The sequence below is a fragment of the Hylobates moloch genome, unplaced genomic scaffold, assembly GCF_009828535.3.
Source record: "Hylobates moloch isolate HMO894 unplaced genomic scaffold, HMol_V3 SCAFFOLD_6, whole genome shotgun sequence".
In the NCBI taxonomy this organism is placed as follows: Eukaryota; Metazoa; Chordata; class Mammalia; order Primates; family Hylobatidae; genus Hylobates; species Hylobates moloch.
In genome coordinates this window covers 117,161,717-117,182,731 of record NW_026652281.1, presented here as the reverse complement: position 1 = coordinate 117,182,731, position 21,015 = coordinate 117,161,717, and the positions used below count along the sequence as shown (strand labels likewise).

At 42.0% G+C, this 21,015-nt stretch overlaps 1 protein-coding gene and 1 long non-coding RNA gene across 11 annotated transcripts in view; one reads left to right on the top strand and one right to left on the bottom strand.

The window, feature by feature from the left end:
* Positions 1-2,972: 2,972 nt before the first annotated feature.
* PURA (purine rich element binding protein A) lies at positions 2,973-14,595 on the bottom strand. Of its 4 annotated transcripts, none has more exons than XM_032158064.3 (2): positions 14,529-14,595; positions 2,973-7,793 (listed from the first exon to the last, which is right to left on the bottom strand). In XM_032158064.3, exon 2 carries the CDS (start codon positions 7,650-7,652, stop codon positions 6,684-6,686), a length of 969 nt encoding a protein of 322 aa, XP_032013955.1. In that variant the 5' UTR covers positions 7,653-7,793; positions 14,529-14,595; the 3' UTR covers positions 2,973-6,683. The 4 variants fall into 4 exon arrangements, with proteins under 4 accessions (XP_032013955.1, XP_032013953.1, XP_032013954.1 ...); XM_032158062.2 differs by lacking the exon at positions 14,529-14,595 and adding an exon at positions 13,609-14,013; XM_032158063.2 differs by lacking the exon at positions 14,529-14,595 and adding an exon at positions 13,728-14,013.
* LOC131383646 (uncharacterized) overlaps positions 12,574-21,015 on the top strand; it is a 38,908-nt gene continuing 30,466 nt past the window's right edge. For 5 of the 7 annotated variants that reach the window (XR_009213819.1, XR_009213818.1, XR_009213820.1 and 2 more), the window contains exons 1-3: positions 14,161-14,729; positions 15,367-15,526; positions 16,058-16,236. This is a non-coding gene — a long non-coding RNA (uncharacterized LOC131383646). The other 2 variants (XR_009213823.1, XR_009213822.1) reach the window with 2 other exon arrangements.

Sequence of the window (21,015 nt, the reverse complement as noted above, 5' to 3'; positions counted from 1 at the left end):
AAAATAGCAATCGGAAAAACACTGCCCAGTTATCCCATAATACTGAAATTGTTCTGGATCATCAGTTAGCTATGTTCTAAGGCAGGAGTCAGAAATTTCTTTACTTCTCTCTGAAGAAGTAAGCTTGAGTGCCACTGGTAGGCCTACAGCAAGAATAAAAGTGGAGAGAGAAACAAAGAAAACAGATAGGAGAGAGAAGACGCCAGATGTACATGGTAAGGAGGTAGGTCAAGTACCACCAACAACTACCTGCATTGAAAATTACCAATCCACTCCAGCTGAATGGGAGTTTGACCCAAACTCAACATGTGTCTGATAAGTCATTAGCTGATGGCTATCATTGTTTGAGCTAGTCAAGATGAATAGGTAATTCACCTGTCCCATAACTTTAACTGCCACTTCACGATAAGGACATATTTTCTTAAATCCTCCTAGGATCCTTCTGTGTTAATAATCTACCTTAGACCAAAACACACACTAACAAGAGTATTTCCATGTTTTTCACAATTCTAGAATATAAGGACTTGGTCCTTGAACTTGGAGGCCTCTTGAATCATTAAAGTGGAACCAAAATCAAGAAAATTAAACTCTTTAGCTTAAAAATTCTTCCATCTAATGCTGCAAAATAAGCTAATTGCTAATAATTATCAAAACAATGTATTTATGAAAACATGAAAATCTTGTGATTCCAAAATGAGTGAAATACTTCTGATGTGTAAGAAGCAACTATATTTTACATAGAGGATCACCACCATGTTTCTGCCTATCAACAGGACAATTTTCCACAAAAGCAAAGGACATCAGGAAGGAAAAACACAAAACAAAACAAATACCAAACGTGGGGACAAAATAAAAATGAATGAGTAGTTATGACATTCTTGTTAAGAAAAACGTTAATAAGTGACCTTTGCCATACTCAGCTTTCCTAAAGACATAAATTGCCTGGACCATTCAACATCAAAACTTGGTAGTTAGCTTAGCAGATTCATTGGCTTGGAACCAATCATTATTTCTTTTTTCATCTGGTTGTTCTTGTATCATGAAATTCTACCTGACTCGCTAATTCTGGCTTATTTTCACTTAGCCTGTAATGAAATTTCTGTTCAAAAAGGACACGTCAAATGGCCTATACCTTAAATTTAGGTTTTGTTTTATGATCAAATAACTTCTTAAATATTAATATTAAAATCAGCTTTTCTTAAAAAATATATCACAAAATCTGCAAAGAAGATTCTATAATAATTCATGAATAGCAGTGATTACTTTAGTTTTATAGCATACTTATGAATGGCCAAAATTTGGTTAATATGCAATGAAGAAAACAAATATTGTGATTTAAAAATTGATACACTTTAACAAATCTACACAAATAACTTTGGTGAATTTATGTATGTAAGCAATTCCAATAAATTATCTCTCCTCCTTATTCCACTCTCAAGGAGATGTGTATATCTATATACATATACACACACACAGTGTATATATAGATATATGTGTATGTGTGTGTATACATTTCTCTCCAAATTATGAAGATATTCAAATTTAGGGATAATAAACTATAAATGTTATACTCAGAGTCATCACCAACTATTCCAAACCTAAGTTGCTATAGATGCCCTTGTTTTAGCATCCTTTTACGTAGATAGCAAGATCTCATTCTGATACTCAAAAGATTTTAAAAAGGGAAAAAAGTCATTAGACTTGGTATCTCACTTTTTATGGCGAAGATGCCCTTGTTTTAGCATCCTTTTACGTAGATAGCAAGATCTCATTCTGATACTCAAAAGATTTTAAAAAGGGAAAAAAATCATTAGACTTGGTATCTCACTTTTTATGGCGAAGAAAATCTTAAAATTATGTTCACATGTAAAATAAAATGAATTGTGGAGCTACGAAAACTACTAGAGCATCAATTTCAGATAGCCCCATTCTAAAATTATCTGGAAATGTGTGTGTGTATATATAACCTGAAATTTAAATGAGTGGGAATATTGTAGACAAGAAGGTGAACCATGTGTGGAAGATAAAAATAATCATGCCCATACGGTGGGGTCGCCAGGTCCAGCAGATAACCCAAAATGTCATAAAAGAAAAATGTGTTTAGAAAGTTTCAACAGGGCCAAAACACAAAATGTTAAAAGCACACAAACAAAAATGAATGAGATAATCCCCCCAAACGTCAAGTTACATAAGAAAATAGGAAGAAAAAAGTTGACATAGTATCTTTTAAAATATATCAAATCTTAACTGACTTAAAAAATGATATAAAGTGCTTGGGCCATGATACCCACCCAGATTCTCATTATCAACGGATTTATCTTTTCCCCCTCCCTTCCACCCAAATGTAATTCAGTTTTCCTGAAGAAAAAGTACAGCATCCCTATATTAATAAGAAATGAAAACAGTGAGTACAACTGATATAGATCCATTGACTTTTATTACAAATGTACTTGATCACTTGGCTTCAAAAAGTTTAAAATCAATACCCTATTTTCTGTATGCCAGTACAAAGCAAACTGTTTTACAAATTAAATACCTAAAAATTTGACAAAAATATTAAAATTTGATGAAAAACAATTATAAAAATCCTTAAATCTCTCTTCAAAAAAGGAGGCAGTCTTCCCACTCCTATTATACAATATTAATAATATTCACCATTTTTAGAATAGGTAGCTAAATTATATCTTTCTGTTAGCATACAAAACTTAGACTAATATATTTGTATATGCTCCAGTTAAGTTTGTGAATGCCATCTGATTGCAATATAATCAACTATCTTTAATTGAATCCTAATTTACACTTATTTAATAATTTGCATAGTTTGAAAGGGATAAAGGTTATTCTACAACTAATTATCATAGGCTATTACAGTGCTACTTTTCAAGGCAATAAGTATTTGCTCCCAAATGAAATATCTGTCTTCTTTAGGCAGGGGTTAAAATTACTAGCAGCTTTCTCTATTACCTGAAAAATCAAATTGGAAGTTATCCATCTCTCTAGATGTGAAGGCCTGAAAAAACATAATATACTTTCCACTTTGAATCAAATTTCAACCCCTGCATGGGACAACTAGAAAGTGAGACTTTCAAGGTTTTTTATTTCCCTGTTGGTTTTGGTTTCTACTCTCCATGGCTTTTTGAGAAGCTGGAAAACAGTTTGTCTTTTCTGACTAGCATGGTCTTTTTTTCCATTTGGCAAATATTCATCTACCTTCAATCTGTATCTAGTAGAAGAAAAGCCGACATGGCTTTTCTTATGAACTTCCTTTGTTGTCAAAGGCATGTATAATGATTTCTACAGTTCTGGTTAGTTAACTTTAGCTCCCTCTGTGGCTGGATGACTGCTGCTTCTAACATCAGCATGATAAATAGGAGGCACAAATAAAAAGTAGCTTAAAAAAAATTTGGTGATTTAAAAGAAAAAAACAACTCCAAACACACACACATACATAAGCATTTCAAATCTGGTGGCTGATCTCTGGATTAAATTACTTGACAGTGTCTCTCATTTTAAAGAACGTCAATATTGCAATGCAGTTCAAGTTTTCTTTTATACTTAGGCAAAATACAGTTTAACCAAGCTCTTGGACCTTGTAAGACAAAGCAGATCAATAAAAATAAGGCATACTTCTCAGGAATTAAGTTTTGTTTGCTTGTTTTTGGCACATTTGATCATACTGTCTTCTATGAATAACACATATGGTCAAATATACCATTTCCTTATTTGTTTCAGCATAAACAGGGTTTACCAACTAGTAAAATAAAAACAAGGAAAAATTCCAACATAAAACACTGATATATAGAACCTTGGTAAAGTACCGAGCACCTGGGAGGGAAGGGTAGGGAAAGGATGCAACAGAAGAGGTAAGACAAGGTTTGGGAGGGTGCTTGGGGAGGTAAAGTGAGATGCTTAAAAAAAGAGCATCTTTACAGTCACTTAGTCTTTTCTACGATCACTTTTTAAGTCTTAAAAGATCTGCATGTGGATTTCTTTTTAAACCCACTGACCATAAATCAGACAATGGTTTCAAAATCGTAGTTAGATTGTATTAAACTGTTTTAGTGTAAAGACAACTGCACAATACATGTGCTTCTTGAACCGGTGGGATTCCAAGCAGAATCTGAAGTCTATAGGTAAGAAAGGCTTCACTTTAGGTAACTCTGGCCCTAAAGAAAACCTCATGAAAGAACTCGCATCTCAAAGAAAGGACACTTTGCCTAAGTTTGCTGTGTTTTTGTTGACTTGCACTACTTATTGCTGGCTACTATGAAACAGTGATCTAGGAGTACTCCAACAACCTGTAGTACAAGGCTTAACTTTAAGAAGCTATAGTAAACAAGAGACAAAATCAAAGCAATTCTCTTTCCTAATTAGTAACAGCACAGAGAATGCAGTCTTTTCCATATCACAGTTAAAGTACAGTGAACAAAACAGCTCAACAAACCTTAAGACAAAAAAGTGCAGGTTATTAATGTTTACATGCAGTTGATAAGCATTCCAAATGTCACATTATGCACTGTAAAAGCTCAACTTTACTATATGGAAATAAGAAAAATGCACCTCTGGGGAGGGGGAAAAGCAATTTAATCATTTCCAGTGATTTTGTAAGTAAAGAAACTCCTAACTACTGTACGGTCACCTCATATTTAACATTGTATGAATATTAAAAGCAAACAATTTAATGGGAAAATGCACAGTACAATGAAAATAGCTTGTTATTCAACACATACAGTAGATCTCGAAAACGAAGACAACACACTCAACCAGGGAGCATAAAAATATCAAATCAAAACCCAAAGGACCAGCAGAAAAAAATCCTTCAAAAAGACAACTGTTTGCCTTCCTAGGCCAATGCTTTACAATATAAGAAGCACTGATACCTTCCCGCTCCTACAGGTGGTGTCTTATACATACAGCAGTTAGATCTATATGGCTGGATTTGCCAAGAAACAATTCCATCCCCAGAACTCTCTGTCAGACAAGACCCTTTTTTTTTTTTTTTTTTTTACCAAAATACTTTCTACAGAATTCCAAACCAAAATGTACTGTTTAAGGCATCTTTTTTATAACATTTTCTCTTCACTCAAAGATGATAGTCATGCAGCAGTTTAATGATAAAAATATATTAATATTTTACTATACAGCAGCAAGAAGTTAGTTGTCAATTAAAAGCACACAAACATCTTTAAATGAAAACCTGTAAAAGACTATCGTTACAAACAATTTCAGTTTGGAGGACACCAGCTTGGTAAAGTGCTCTCCTAAACTTTGCATTTTCATACCCTACACCTTGAATATATGAGTTATAGAACATACTTTTGATAGAAGGCTTGTACACTTGGGGAACACAAATACACTTAGCATATAATGTAGCCAGTAATAACTAGCACCACAGCTACATGGAAATCCTTTACATACACCAACTTGGCTTTCACTTTTAAAACAAAACTCAGAATCCATGGCTCAGTAGGATAACTATAATTGTGTTGCTCTGCTTTTTAACAGGTCTACATAAGTTAATAGCACTAGCAAAAATCAAAGAATAGCTTCAGACCTCTTACAAGTTTAGGAGACAGTGCTAGTGACCACAAATAGACTCACTACCTGATGTCCAAGTACAGGTTCACTGGAAATTGCTGCACGTTAGTTAAGTTTTTAAAATCTTTCTACACATAATAAAAAAAATATATTATGAACGATACAAGTACATCTCATATACACAATAATGACAAAACGCCTACTCAGTCAAAGCAAACAGATGCAGAAAAATATTATGGGAGATCTCCTTTTTCTTTCTTTTTCCTTTTACTATTTGAATAACTTTGGTTCCAACCATAAAAATCACAACTTAGCAAATTTCATTTAAATGCCTTTTTTAATAATTTCTTCATGTTCACAGAAGTTTCACTGACCATTTTTATATGTTTAAGGTCCAGATGCAATGCATATTGTATAAAAGAGAGCACTTATTGTTTACCTTGCATGAATTAAACCTACGTACCTTTAACTCTACAAACTTCTGCATAACATTTAGACAAAGCTCAGACACACAGCATGCCTAGCCCTCATATATATACACATCTCTAATCACAGGTATATAGGGTGGCAAATATACTATAATAACCTCCATGTAAGGTTTGAAATTTGGTAACAAAATGAGAAAAACTAAAAATATTATTTTACGTGTTCTAAAATATCTCTTTTTTGTGCTAAAGTCAAATGTTAGCTCAACATGAAAAGGACTTTTATATAATTCAGCAATATTATAATCTTGACCATTTTGCAAACACTTTTTAATAATAATAGCTTAAACGTGTACAAAAGTTCTTGGTTAATTAGGGAAATAAACACTCAGTTCTTTATATTTTTTAATCAAGTAGGAAACACAGTTCATATAATGTTATTACTTTTTGTATTTTTTTTTGTTTTTAGCAGCTGCTTACTGTTTTATATGGTGGATAAAGTGGACAACATCCAGCGATGGGTGGCAAGTCAAGAAGAGAAACTGTCAGTTGGTGGAGGTTCTGTGGGTGGTGCTCCCTTGGAGTTAACAGGTTTTTGTTTTTTTTTTTTTAACTTTTTAACTTTTTATTTTCTCTCTTTCTTTACAGTATATTTTCTGTGTGTGTGGCTGTGTGTGTGTGTGTATGCATGTGTGTGTGTGGGGGTTTCATTCAGTTTGATCAATCTTCTTCCCCTTCTTCCTCACCCTGCAGTAGCAGGGTGGCAGCGGCGGTCTCCTCCTGCTGCTGCTGTTGCTGCTGGTGGAGCTGCTCACAGGCAGCCCGCTTCTCCCTCTGCTTCTCTTGAATCTTCTTCATCTCCTCCGAGTACTTGCAGAAGGTGTGTCCGAACTTGGCCCACACCTTGTAGGGCACGGTGATGGAGTTGCGGTAGGTGGGCTTCACCTCGCTCACTCGCATAAACACGCCGTACTTGTTGGAGCCCACATCGAAGAAGAAGCGCTTGTTGTCCACAGTCAAGGAGGTGCCCTCGGGCAGCTCGGCCGGCTCCTCCTCCACTCCGTAGTCGTCGATGAGCTTGGCCAGAGCGTCACGGAACTCGATGAGCCCCTGCGCGGGCAGCGCAATGGTCTGGCCCTGCGTGGAGCCCAGGCCAGGCCCCCGGTTGACCGTCTGGCGGATGCGCAGGAAGCGGCCGCGCTGGTTCTCCTTGAGATCCATGTAGTACTTGCGGTTCTCGCGCACCAGGAACTCGCTCTTGAGCGCCCGGCGCGGCTCGTCCTGCGCCTGGGCCAGGTCCGGCGGCTGGCTGGGGCCCAGCTGCGCGTAGTGCTCGATGAAGTCGCCCAGGTAGTCGCGGAACTCCACGGCCACTGACATGGAGAGAGTAAGGCGGCTCTTGTTGCCGCCCGCGCCCACCTCGGCGATCTTCAGGAAGCGGCCCTTGGCGTTCTGCTTCACGTCCAGGTAGAAGCGCTTGTTCTGGATGTCCACCCGCTTGGAGGCCAGCTCCTGCGTCTCGTGCTGCAGCCCCCCTGGGGCCCCGCCGCCGCCGCCACCACTGCCGCCGCCGCCCCCGCCGCCACCACCGCCCCCGCCGGAGCCTGAGCCCGAGCCGGGGTGCCCCAGGGAGCCGCCCGAGCCCAGCGCCGCACCACCCTGCTCGCTGCCGCTGTCTCGGTCCGCCATGATGCTGCGCTCCGCTGCCGCGCCGCCGCCGCCTGCCGCTCCGCCCGCCGCCTCAGTCGCCTCAGCCGCCGCTGCTTTCCCTCCCCGGCTCCGCCTGCTGCCGCCGCAACCCCCACAGCCAGTCAGCCACTCTCGCGAGATCTGCGGGAGAGACGAGACAGACGAGACCCGGTAACAGGGCACTGACTCCCCAGTACAGTAGCAGGGCGCCCTACTGTACGCGCCCACCCGCCCGCCGGCACGTGACCTGCGCCCCCTCCCCGCTGCCAGCCCCCCGTCCGCCCGCCCGCCAGGCGGCGCCCACCCACCGGCCCTCACCCTACAACCCTGGCTGGGTGGGGGAGAGGGAGCAGGACGCGCCGCGTCGCAGCTGCTGCTGCCGCTGCTGTCGCCACCACTGCTACCACCACCACCACCGTGGCTGTCGCTGTTGGGCAGACCCTAGGCGGCCTCGGCCTGGGGAGTTAGGGGACTAGGGGTGAGGAGTCTGCCATACTAAGCACAGGGAGTGGGCCTAAGCTCTGCTTTCCAGTGACCCCCCAAAGAGGATGTGGGGGGAGGGGCCTGCGCGGCGCAGCAGAGCCCGCTGCAGAGAGGGGACACCGAGTCACGGTCAGCCCCTCTCATGCGTGCCTCAGCCAGACCCAAACCCAAACCTAGACAGGCCCACCCGCCACCCGGCTGGGTTGTCTCCTACCGCAGAGCCCTGGCCTCTGAGGCAGGCAAGGAAGAGAGGTAGGTGGTGCGGTGGTAACCCTTAGCTGCAGAGGGGGCTGCTGGGGATGAGGTCGGGGCGCCGGCAGCAGTGGCGCGGAGCAGCAGACACCTAGCCTGTCCCTCCCCTCTCCCTCCTCTCGCTCCCGCCGCTCCCCCTCCCCGCGCACACGGCAGTGGCTCTGGCCTCAGATGATCCCTCTCCCCCCTCCCCCCAACCGCAGCCCCGCACAGTCGGGCGGGCGGGCGGGCGCACTCACCGATGGGGGGAGCCGAGCAGAGGACAGTAGACGCACCAGGGCTAGGGTGCCCGCAGTGACTGTTCCCGTCGACTCTGCCCTTCCCCACATGCAACAATCAGAAAGAAACTCCACATTCACCCAAAAACCTGCAGCCAGTCCCCCTTGGGACCACGACTGACTGCCTGCCCGCCCGCCTCCCCCTCCTCCTCCTCCTGAGATTTGGGGAAGGGGGGCACCCTGCTCAGGGCTGAGCCCAGCCTGGGTTGCTGGCCAGCTCTGCGGATGAACCAGGCCCTGTGAGCATTCAGACCCTAGCCCACTCTTCTTCCTTTCTGGAAGGACCCAGAATGGAGGAGAAAACCAAGCAGGCTTTCGGAAATTCATGAGCTAAAAATGTCAGGAATTTCCTGGGAAACGCAGTTCCTTACGGGATTCATTAAAGCAGGTTCCCTTGCCCCTTTTACTCTTCCTCCCAGAAACTTGTGTCAAGGAGAGATCCCACTCCCAAAAGTAAAACATTAAATGGTCGCTGGTTTTTATGCAGACATCTAGGTTGCTGACCATTAATTAACCTGTGAGTCTTTGGACGGTGATAGCTAAAAGGGATCTTCTCTGGTGTTAGAAAGGGGCTCAGGAGTAGAGGAGCTCAGAGATACCTGATTTCTCTCTTACTAGACCTGACGTATAACCTAGGGCTTATTTCCAGATAGGTATTGAGTGCTTGTACTCTCTCACTGCAGTCTGCAGCCCTGGCACTGTGGGGAAAGCTAAGGCCTATCTCGGGGGGGGACCCCCTGCCAATGCTCCCACACTCTCCCCCATCACCTTCTACAGGCAGCTGAGAGACACAGATCACACAGCTCTGCCCCGGCTTTCTCAAGCACAGATCGTTGCCTCTATCCTGAGAAAAGTATACCTATTCCGTTTGTGGGTTCTATTCCCATTGAGCATCTCCCTCTTCCCCCAAAAGTAAGGAGACTTGCCTTCCTCACTCTTAGCCCGAGGGACAACTGGGAATATGGTTGCCCAGCTTCCTAGAAAAGCGTGGACTAACGATCAAGATACCAAGAGCAGCCTAGGGAATAAGCCTTGTTGATTCCTGAACCCTCAAAGCCCCCTTACCATATCCCTTCACCTCCTGAACAAACTTGCCTGCTAGGTATTCACAGCTTCCTTTTTCTCTTAGAAAGAGCCCCATTCTACTCAGCATTAGCTACTTCAGCCCTCGGCTGAAGTTTGCGACTTCCCACTGAAAAGAAACAAGAAGCACCTGGCCACCAAGGAGCAACAGGCGCTGTCCTGTGCACCCGTCTCAAAACCAACTACCTACGTCCAGTGGTCCCTGAAATGGCTCTCTGAAGGGAAGGCTCCACACCAAGAGATAAAAACCCAGGCTTTGAGCCCCATAAAGAACTTCCCCTTATTTGGAGGGCAACCTCTAGTACCCTGTAGTACTCTTTCCGTGTTGATTTTTTCTGCACTCCCTCCCCTGTCCCAAAGTCTATTGGGAAGGGGACACAGGAACTTTTGAAGCACTTTGAACTGCACAGAAATATACGTGTGAAGAAGCAGTAACTCCTCCGGGCTCGAACAGTAGCAATCAGGACTCCGGATAGACCCCAGCCCCTCCAGGGACAAAAAGGCTCAGTAGCAGGATCTCCACAGAGAATGGAGTGGGACATTACGTTTCACTTGTAAACTGAGGCTAAGATCTGGTATAATCCGATCTAGAAGGGCTGCTGCTTTTCCTCAAGAGTTTACCTTGCGTCAAACCAAGCCCCTGCTCCCTAATGAAAACTCAAGGCAGCAACAAGGCCAATGAGGATACGATGAGGGCCCCACCCACCCCCTGCCAGTCCCAGCCTTTCTTCCGTGCTGATTGCTGCCCCCAGGACAGGAGACTAAGACTCGAAACTGCCCCGCCTTCCTATCCCAACTTCCCGCCTTCCTATCCCGACTTCCAGTCTAAATTTTCTTGCCCTCCATCCTAGACGTCTATATACAGGGATTCCGAAATGATTTGAGTTTCGAAGTGCCCTGTTTTTCTGAAAAAGTGACTGCCACCAAGAACTGACTTCTTAGTTACCCAGCGCGGAGGCAACTGAAGTTTCCAGACAGAACACAAGTTGAATATCATTTGTACACTTAAACTGGGAATTTTAAGCTCAAATCAGCAAATGACTGGGACCTAGATCTCTCCACATAAATATGTACTTGTTTTATGCTATTCATTATATATGTATAAAATTTTTGCCCTTATATGCCAGCTTCTCTCCTACTTTATATGTGTATCTAAAAAACAAACAAGATTAACAATGCCTTTCCAAAATAATTCAATGATAAATAGGATTTTTAGCATATTTTCACGACTGAAACGAGAGTTAATTTCAGAATAAGCCTTTAAGTGTGGGCTTTTTCTCAGACTAAGGAGGTGAAAGGCAGCTTTCTTTGGGCTATAGTGTACAGTAGCCTTAAAAGGCAATCTGGGAGAAATGAATATAAACTTCCAGAAGTCTTAAAACAAAAAGTTTAAACTTTAAATAAAACTTCACAGTTATATTTGCATTGTAACACTGAAAAGTCATTAGAAAATAAGTGGATTTTAAGACTTCTAACCATTTGTTAATAATCTAAACAATATACTAACTTGGTGAATTAAGTCTGTTCTAGTATCCAGCTGTTTGAATTTGTTACTGTAAAACAAATAGTTGTAAAACTAAATGTATAATTTCATTAGAATGTAGGAAAGACAAAGGGAAAACGAAATATACAGCAAATTAATATGCAGCAAAAATCCATGTTAATGAAAAACTTATCAAAATGTAAACATTTCCTTTCTCCTCACAATATGCTTACAAAGACATAATGTCTCTAGATTTCTTGAGCCCTTTTATTATTAATACAACAGACACATTTTAAAGAGAATAGAGACTGCTTTATTTTTAATCCCACTGTCTCTATGTATTTAACAAACTCTTACCAACAAAAAATTGTGCGCAAAGAAATACACATTAGGCAGAACAAAAATGAAAAAAGCTTTAATTTTCTTCAGCCTGACTACAGGTGATTCTGAAATAATCTAATTCAGCTTTGGTTTTATAAAGTAAAAATCAACACACATTTGTAAAATAGACTTGGAAGGAGGTTGTCTACCTCTGGGTAGTAAACCCTTCTGATTATAGAGTTCCTAATAGAAACAATATGTTGATTAATATTTTACAAAATCACAAATTTCCAAAATAAAGAACATTAGAGTTTGTGTTTTCAAGTGATATTTAGGTTAAATACCAGTCTTAAACCAAACAACTATCTTCAATACCCAAATCATTAAAACTAACTGGGATGTTGTACTGTAAATGTTCAGAGTGGAGGAATTAGCCATTTCTTCTCATGACTATCTACCAAAAAAATTGAGAAACTCTCAAATAAATCTTAACATTTAACAACAACAATGACTAATAGTAACAGCATTTCCCAGATCGTTCTTTAAAAGCGTATTCCTTTTCCATAGCTCACTTAATCTTGAAAATCATGCCTCTTCAATGCTATTTTAATGTTTAGGATTAAAGATACGAAGTAAACATTTAAAATATGAAGAGAACAATCCACTTGATAAAAATCCTCGCATTTCCAAAATGTTTTCATTTTAAGCATTTGCAGAAGAGTTAAATAAATGTAGCAGACATTCTAAATTCGATAAAAGATTCAGAGAACCCGACATTTTATGTACCCCAAAGGTCCAAACAGAACCGATGTAAATGTCAATAGCTGTCTCCCTTCCGGCTGATTACTTAAATGGTTTTACTAGTACTCAAAGCAATGAAATCAGCAACTCTCTCTCCACACTCTAGTCAACACTCCAATTTCCAAAGCCGCAATTCGCAAACGTCAGTTGGGCGGGGGCGGTGGGGGATCTTGAAGTAATCCAAAAATTTCCTTTCCCCTTTGACAGTCCACCAAAAGATGTCAAACCAAATCCAGCCTATTGTAAAGCTCTGGGACCTCCCTTCCAAGGACACCGAACACAAGCTTAGACACCGCTGAGAAAAGCTGTCCAAAAGCGCCTGGCCGGACAAATGTAAGGAGCCCAGACCAAAACGAATTAGAACCCTCAACAGAGGGTCCCGCAGACACCGCGGAAAAGAAGGTGGCATTTATTCCGGGGTAGACAGCTACGAACCAGTTACCCCAGCCAGTCTCTTGGGCCTCTGCAACCCAAGTTCAGGTTTATGGCAGATATATTGGTTGGGTGCCTTCCCCTACAAACATCACAGCCCGCCTCCGGGGCCCACCGCCGCTCACAGAGAAGACCCCTCAGCTTTACATCCGTTCCTTTTGCCCTCGGACAAAGGCAGAGGAGCTGTGGAGCTGACCCAGCGCTGTGGGGCAGTAAAAATGCCTTGTTCGGGCCACCCATCTTTGGGCCCGGCTTCATCTGCGATGTCAGCACCAAAGGTTTTTTTTTTTTTTTTTTTTTTCTGGTTTTGTTTTGTTTTTACAACGCATCCTGGGCGGGTGTATGCATTTGGTGGTGGTGGGCTGGGGGGAACCGAACAGAGGAGGGGTTGGCAGTGAAGCCTGGGTTATAGAACTCTCCTTCCTCTCCCTCCTTCCAGGGTTGCCGTGCAGGGAGTGTCAGCCACGTCTAGCGCACAGTCCCAGGCCCCAGGGCGAAGGCGGCCAGGGGAAATGGGGCTCGGCGATTTCTAAGCAAACGCATCACTGGTGGTCTCCAGCGCCTGCGGAGGTAGGATCGCCTCTTTTCTTAAGGGGCGTGTTATTTTGTCCTCTTTTGAAAGTAGGAGGGGGTTCATTCGTTTCTCGCTGCGGGGGGTGGGAGAGAACGTTGCTGCACCGCCTGGGTCTCCAAGAGGGAGGGTGCGGGGATGTCTGCAATGGTACTATAATTATTCCTGGACTGAGAGGGCAAGTAGAGGGGACGGGGCGAGCGTCACCTGGAGCTGTGGCAGTGGCAGCAGGGAAGGTCGCAAGGGGCTTACCCGGGCGGGCGGGCGCTGTCCTGCCGCAGGTGAGGGAGGGCGCAGGCTGGCGGGAGGGAGGGCGCGCGCGAGGCAGGCGCGAGGAAGGGGGGAGGGGAGGAGGGCGCGCGCGCGCACACCTGTCCTGGACAGCGGCGCTAGCCGAGCTGCGCCTCACTTGGGCTCTGCGGGCTGAGGAGGAAGGAGGGCGGGCTGGCGGGCGGGGGCGGGACGCCGAGGGGAGGAGGAGGAGGCGGCTCGGATGGCTGGCTCGGCTCTCGCTCGCTCTCCCTCCCGCGGGCAAGCCCGGCTCACACCCTGCTTCTCCCGCTCACTCACAGCCCCCTTGGCTCTCCCTCCTCCTCCTCCTTCCCCTGCGGGATCCGCTCGCCGCCGCCGCCGCCGCCGCAGACGGCAAGTCGTGGCAGCCAGACGTCGGCGCGTAACCCGGCGCTCCGTGCGTGACTCCAGGCGACGTCAGCGCGCGCTCCGCGTTCCCCACCCCTCCTCCCAACTCCGTGGCTCGCGCCCTTCGCTCTCGCGTCCCTCCGTTTTAGCTGCCGCCGCGGCGGCCGCCGAGCGCGCTCTTTCCGCCCCCCTCTCGCGCGTGAGCGCGCCCTCTCGGCTCCTGGCGCGTCAACATTCCGCGGCCCAGGCCTTGGGGCGCGTCTGAGGAGGGGGATGTCTGTGGCCTCTCCGCCCACACTTCCTCCACCCACCGCCCGCAGCGCCCCAGAAGGACCTATTACTCGTTGGGCTTCTGAAGGCCGAAGCCAGGCTCAGGCGGGGATAGAACCCTGAAGGGCCTGCGCCAGCTCCAACTTAGGGCCCTGTGCGTCGTTGCGACTGCCGCTACCACCCCATCACGCCGCACCCCCGCCCCAACTCCGCCCGGGTCTCTGAGGAGGCAATAGGCCTTTCATCTCCTGGGAAGGTCTCACCTTGGCCCTCAGACACCCGCCAAGAGGGGTCGGAAGGACAGAATTAGCATAGAGAAGAGGGGCTAGACCACTTTTCAGGCTCCGGCCCCAGGAATCCTTGACAGGAAGCGTGGGGTTGCTGCCCAGCCTCCCACGCAGTGTAATATTTTGAAGCCGGGCCCCTTTGAGGGAATGCGACTTCCTTAGGCCGAGGGGGTAAGGGTAAAAGTTAATTTTCATAAATAGCTATGCAAGGGCTAAATGTGAAATTATAAAATGTCCTTTAAGACAGTCTTCTTGAAATCGTATCAAGTTTGACAAGATTTTTGGTGCAGGGTAACGCTTTTCCTCGCTTTTTATGCTGTCACGTCTCCATCCTGGAACACTGAATACGTAGATGGAATGTGGATCAGCTAATAACTGCAGCAAAATAAAAACTGCATTTGTCATCTTTAACGTTATTTAAATAGACCTCCGAGAAGTCAAACTGTGATTTAGGAAAACTTAATCATTGCCTCAACTTATTTAACTATTTTGTTTTGAAGTTACTTTGCAAATATACCACAAAATCCCTCTTTACTAGGCAATGGTAGACTTTTAAACTCACTTGCTAGAGAACCTTTTCCAGAAGCATATCTAGTTGAGCCTGCGAGGCAAGTAGGACTAAGGTATAATTACTCCCATTTTACAGATGCAAATAGAGTTATCAAAATGTAAGTCAGTTGTTCAGCGTTGTGAGGAGTCTGCCACTGATAGAGGGAAAACTCTAAGGTCTGTTATTGCCTGCTTTATTCACTAAACCAGAAATCTCTCAATTTTTTTTTTCCAAGTATCTTTTGCTGCCTCTTATGTATTGCAGGCAGTGCCTGATGGCTGAGAAGAATCGCAGAGGACTAGAAAAGGTTTGAGTCTGAAATTATCTGCCACAGAGAATTAGAGCTCAGAAATAAGTTATTGCGAAACAGTTCAACTTCCCTGTTAACGACAACAACAACACGCTTATTAATTCCTAGCTGGAGGTGAGAAAATGAGACTGGCTTAAGGGTGATGGGTCATTTCCTTTGAATTGCTTCTTTATTTTCACCTCATCTTTAGGTGGCAGCACTACTATGTAAATATCCTTCGAAGTACAGTCTTCTGCAACTTAATATCCTAAAGGATATTCTGTCCTAGATGTTTCCAGCTGTATTGTGGAGATTAGAAACTGGTGATTTTATGATATAAAATCATAGCTGAGAATTAGAAAACTTGGAGATTCTAGAGGAGGAAAAACAGGCTATCAGACACATTAATAAAATACATGGAGCTACGGAGGGAAAACATTAGAAAGTTTCAAGAAAAAAGTTTTTTAGGTGTATGAGGAGCAAGTAGCATCTCTTTAAACCTTGTCTTTTATTGAAACATAGGACAAGATAACCTTCCAAAGCAAACCATCCTTTCTCAGTAGTGCATATTTATCAAGCATTTACAGGTTTGAAGTTGCTAGTTATATAGTTGCCTGTACTCAACTGTAATTTTAAAATTCCGATGCAGTTTTTCCTAATTAACAGCATCAAGCTTATGAAGATTCCAAGTAAGACTTTATTGTTAACTCTTGTTGAAGAGAACTCTACTTGGCTTCTTTCCTGGCTTTCCTAAATTGTTCACATACAAGATAAACTACCATCATTCAGACTTACAGAAGTGAGAGGACAAGCTGAACCAAATGTAAAATGGTAGCAATTTACAGGTAATTCTGTATCTTAATTTCTCCCACTTTTTTAGGGTAAGAAACTGTGGTATATGGGGGTTATTTGGATCAAGTGTTTTCTTTTTTTTTCATTTATTTATTTATTTATTTATTTGTTTCTTTTTTTTGCTTTTTTTAAATTTTTTGTTATTTAGGTTTTAGGGTACATGTGCACAATGTGCAGGTTTGTTACATATGTATCCATGTGTCATGTTGATTTGCTGCACCCATTAACTCGTCATTTAGCATTAGGTATATCTCCTAATGCTGTCCCTCCCCTCTCCCCCCACCCCACAACAGTCCCCGGAGTGTGATGTTCCCCTTCCTGTGTCCATGAGTTCTCATTGTTCAATTCCCACCTATGAGTGAGAACATGCGGTGTTTGGTTTTTTTGCCCTTGCGATAGTTTACTGAGAATGATGTTTTCCAGTTTCATCCATGTCCCTACAAAGGACATGAACTCATCATTTTTTATGGCTGCATAGTATTCCATGGTGCATATGTGCCACATTTTCTTAATCCAGTCTATCGTTGTTGGACATTTGGGTTGGTTCCAACTCTTTGCTATTGTGAATAGTGCCGCAATAAACATACATGTGCATGGATCAAGTGTTTTCTAAGTAGAACTTTGTCATAATTAATTGTATGTGTTTATAGTAGTTCTCCCTGTGTCCCTTTATCCAAGCAACCCAATTTATATGCATTTCAAAATAGACAATTGAATTTATATGCATTTCAAAATAGACTGCATTTGATTTACCGTGTAAATACAACCACCAAGGAATATAGAGGTATGACAATCAGGAGTGAGAAATAAAAGTATTTCTGGATAGAGGATGAAGTGTTAATAGTCTTTCTTCATGGCAGCTTCCATCTATCTCAAGTCAAACTTGGAGGAGGAGTCTCAAGCAAATTGGTAGTAGTCAAACTCTGCAGTATTATGTTAAGATTTTTAAGCTCTCTGGTGCCAACAAATCATGCAGCCTGGGGGCCTTTGCTCCAAACTTCTGCCAACTCCATTTTGGCAGTAAAATGTTCTGTTGAACAAAGTTTGCACGTGTTTAGGGTGTGAAGTGGTTCCTCAGGCATTTATCTGGTTTTATTCCAGTTTAGGGACTTGAAGACAAGGGTCAGAAGTGTGAGACTTGTAGACTTGATATGTGCGCTGAAACATACTATAGTAGCAATCTTGAATTTTTGCTTTAAGCAAGGACAGCTTTTTCTTTGTTGATGTTGGAGTTATTAAGGTGAATCCTTTAGTTTACTCCTTAAATGCTAACATGATATCGAATTGGTTTTCATAAGCAGGTAAGCAGAACCCTCTCTGTTGAGGGTATAAAGCTGGGGAAAATCATTCCTCATCCTCCTAACTGCACCACCACCAAAATGTGTTTATCCAGATGAAACTCACTAAACAATAACTTGAGAGCAAAAGGACCAGTAATTATTTAAACTTGATCTCATTTGTCAAATTTTGTGTAACTCTGAGTTTCTGATCTTTTTTAGTATCAATTGTCTGGCTTCATCTTTTTGACCCATCTCCTCCCATTCTGGAATCATTGGTTAACAGCACCTGAGCCAGATGTGTGTGCTAATTTGTTTTATTCCAAGGGTTCCTCTTCCAATAGAAAATGTATACAATGCCAATTTCCATTATTTTTTTCAAGTAATTCTCACAGAAAATCCTTATAGAATCTGGGATAACAGTTTGAAAGTCATTAATTATGTACTATTGAAGCATATTTTTCTTTATCATTTAAGAGTAATGGCAAGAATAAAATACCAAAGTAAAAGTAACAGAAGTTGAAATGATACTGTTGTCTTACATTTACCATAATCAGCAAAATGTAAATTTGTAGGCTACAAGTATGACAATTTGAAAATGGTAGTTATTCTTGATACTTTTGCAGAGAGTGTGACCTAAATTCTTATTTGCACCTTTATTTTCTTTCCTTGTTTTTAAATGTAATTCAGATGTCAGAACTAACACGTGGATGAACTTAGAGATGGAGAAGAAAGCTGGGCTTTTCCAAAGAGTGGATCTATCTGAACTGGCTAGCACTATTGAACTTTGTTGCATATTTTGTGGTAGCTCTAAAACTCCTTTGCTTGCTTACTTTTAAATGCAATGTGTTGCTGTACGTACATGCAACCAGACACCAGTGCCTTCTGAAGCTAATCCAGACCATTTTTATAACCTAATGCAGTAGCACTTTGCAATTAGATGAAGAAGATCAGTGGGATTTCTTTCTGTGGTGATTAAAATGTGTCAGGGGAAGAAATCAAGACAATACTCTAAGTGAAAAATGTAAAGTCAGTTATTTATTTAATATTTTGTGTTACAGTAATCATTTTTATCTTTTGAGCGTACTTTTTCTTGTCTACTTAAATACTCAAAATACTCAAAATTAATTATTAAATGTAAATGTAAGCACAATGAGATACCATCTCATCCCAGTTAAAATGGCTTTTATCAAAAAGATAGGGAATAATGAATACTGGTGGAAGGATGTGGAGAATGGGGAACCCTCATACACTGTCAGTGAGAATGTAAATTAGTACAGCCACTATGGAAAACTGTATGGAAGTGCCTCCGAAAACAAAGTAGAACTACCATGTGATCCAGCAGTTACACTAGTGGGTATATATTCAAAAGAAAGGAAATCAACAAAGAGATAGCTGCACTCTCATGTTTATTGAAGTCCTGTTGAAATAGCCAAAATATGGAATCAACCTCAGTGCCCATCAGTGGATGAATGGTTAAAGAAAATGTGATTGACATGCAATGGAATATTATTCAGCCATTAAAAAGAGTGAAATCCTGGCCGGGCGCAGTGGCTCCTGCAAGTAATCCCAGCCCTGACCTCATGAAGACAGAGAGTAGATTGGTGGTTACCAGAGGTAGAGAAGGGGAGAGGAGAGGAGGGATGAAGAGAGGTTGGTTGATGGATACGAATGTACAGTTTGATAGTGATAAATCAGTAGGGTGATTATAGTTTATAATAACCTCCTGTATGTTTCAAAATAGCTAAAAGAGAATAATTCAAATAACATAAGACAAAAATTTACGATGATAGATATCCCAATTACACTGATTTGATCTTTACAAATTATATGAATGTATTAAATTATTACATGTATCCCCAAAATATGTACAAGTATTTTGTATCAATAAAAAATAAAACGTAAGATAAGGTAAATGTAATGATTAGCTTATATTTCCTAGATCGGAAATAAGTATTTACTGAAGTATGTATATGATGAAGAGTTTTTTTATATTACTACAAAAGTAGACACCTTACATAAACATATTACAGTTGGTGTTTAAATGGCTCTTTTTTTTCTGGCCTTGAACTTCTGGAAAGTAGGTATGGCCTGCTATGTCAGGACTAGTTCTTGGAATTCTTTGTTGTTTTTCAGTCAGCCTTATTTTCTTGGGTCATATTTTGAACAACATTTATCAAATGTCTATTTACCAGACGTTGTTCCAGATGCTTGAACAAAATGAAATGTCTGCTGTCATAGAGTTTCCAGTCTATGTAAGACAATAAACAAATGTATAATACAATGCTAGATAGTGATAAGTGCTAAAAAGAAGAAGAAAATAGGAAAGGGGAAAGAGAGTTTCTGTGTGATTGTATGTGAAAGTGTCCATGCATGCCACTCACCCAGTATTTTAAATAGAGTGATCAAGGAAGCCTGTCTGAAGAAGTAACATTTGAACAGAGATCTGAAATAGTCAGTCACGGGAACATTTAGGGAGATGTTCCAGGCAGGCATTGTGGACAATTTATGTCACAAAAAAGTCACCCAAGTGTAAGCCAAGTAACATATCCTGTATGATAACTATATATACCTTTTTTGTTTTTTCTTAAGTGAAAAACAAACTTATTAGGTTTTCTGGGTACTCATTAGGTTTTCAGAAAACTTTTTCATTTAATATCATTATTGCTGTATATTTCCCTTAATGATTATTCTATTATTTAATAAATAAGATTTATGGCTCTACAGATACAGCTTCACAATCCCTTATCTGTAATTCCAAAATACAAAAAAATTTCTTAATTCATTTAGTAGCAAAATCTGAACTGACATGAATCTATTTAAAATTATCCTTTATGGGCCAGGTGCGGTGGCTCACGCCTGTAATACCAGCACCTTGGGAGGCCAAGGCAGGAGGATCACTTGAGGCCACGAATTTGAGACCAGCCTGGCCAACATAATGAAATCCCATTTCTCCTAAAAATACAAAAATTAGCTGGGTGTGGTGGCGCATATTTGTGGTCCCACCTATTTGGGAGGCTGAGGCATGAGAATCACTTGAACCTGCGAGGCAGAGGTTGCCGAGATCATGCCACTGCACTCCAGCCTGGGTGACAGAGCGAGACTCTGTCTCAAAAAAAAAAAAAAAAAAAGTATTCCATTTAGTGTGACTACTGATACATTTCATTGTAGAAACATTAGTGTGTTTGATGAAGGGTTGCTACACATTATGTAAAATATAGGTAATACAATGTATTGTACCCTAAAATATAAAAAAATTAAATCCAGAAACGTGTTCCCAAGGATTTTGGATAAGGGATTGTAGATCTGTGTCAGATTTCTTCTTGGTTTTCTGATTAAATGTTACCATTGTTGTTAATCTTTAGATATATTGTTTTTGGAAGTATAATGCTATATTGTGCCCTTATTATATACTGGCACTGCATAAGCACTCTATATATTAGCTAATAAAATGCTAACAACAGCCTTATGAGTAAATTCTATTATTCCCATTTT

Bases quoted from the DNA above. Each gene is read 5' to 3' on its own strand.
- PURA (XM_032158064.3), bottom strand. From the start codon at position 7,652: ATGGCGGACCGAGACAGCGGCAGCGAGCAGGGTGGTGCGGCGCTGGGC.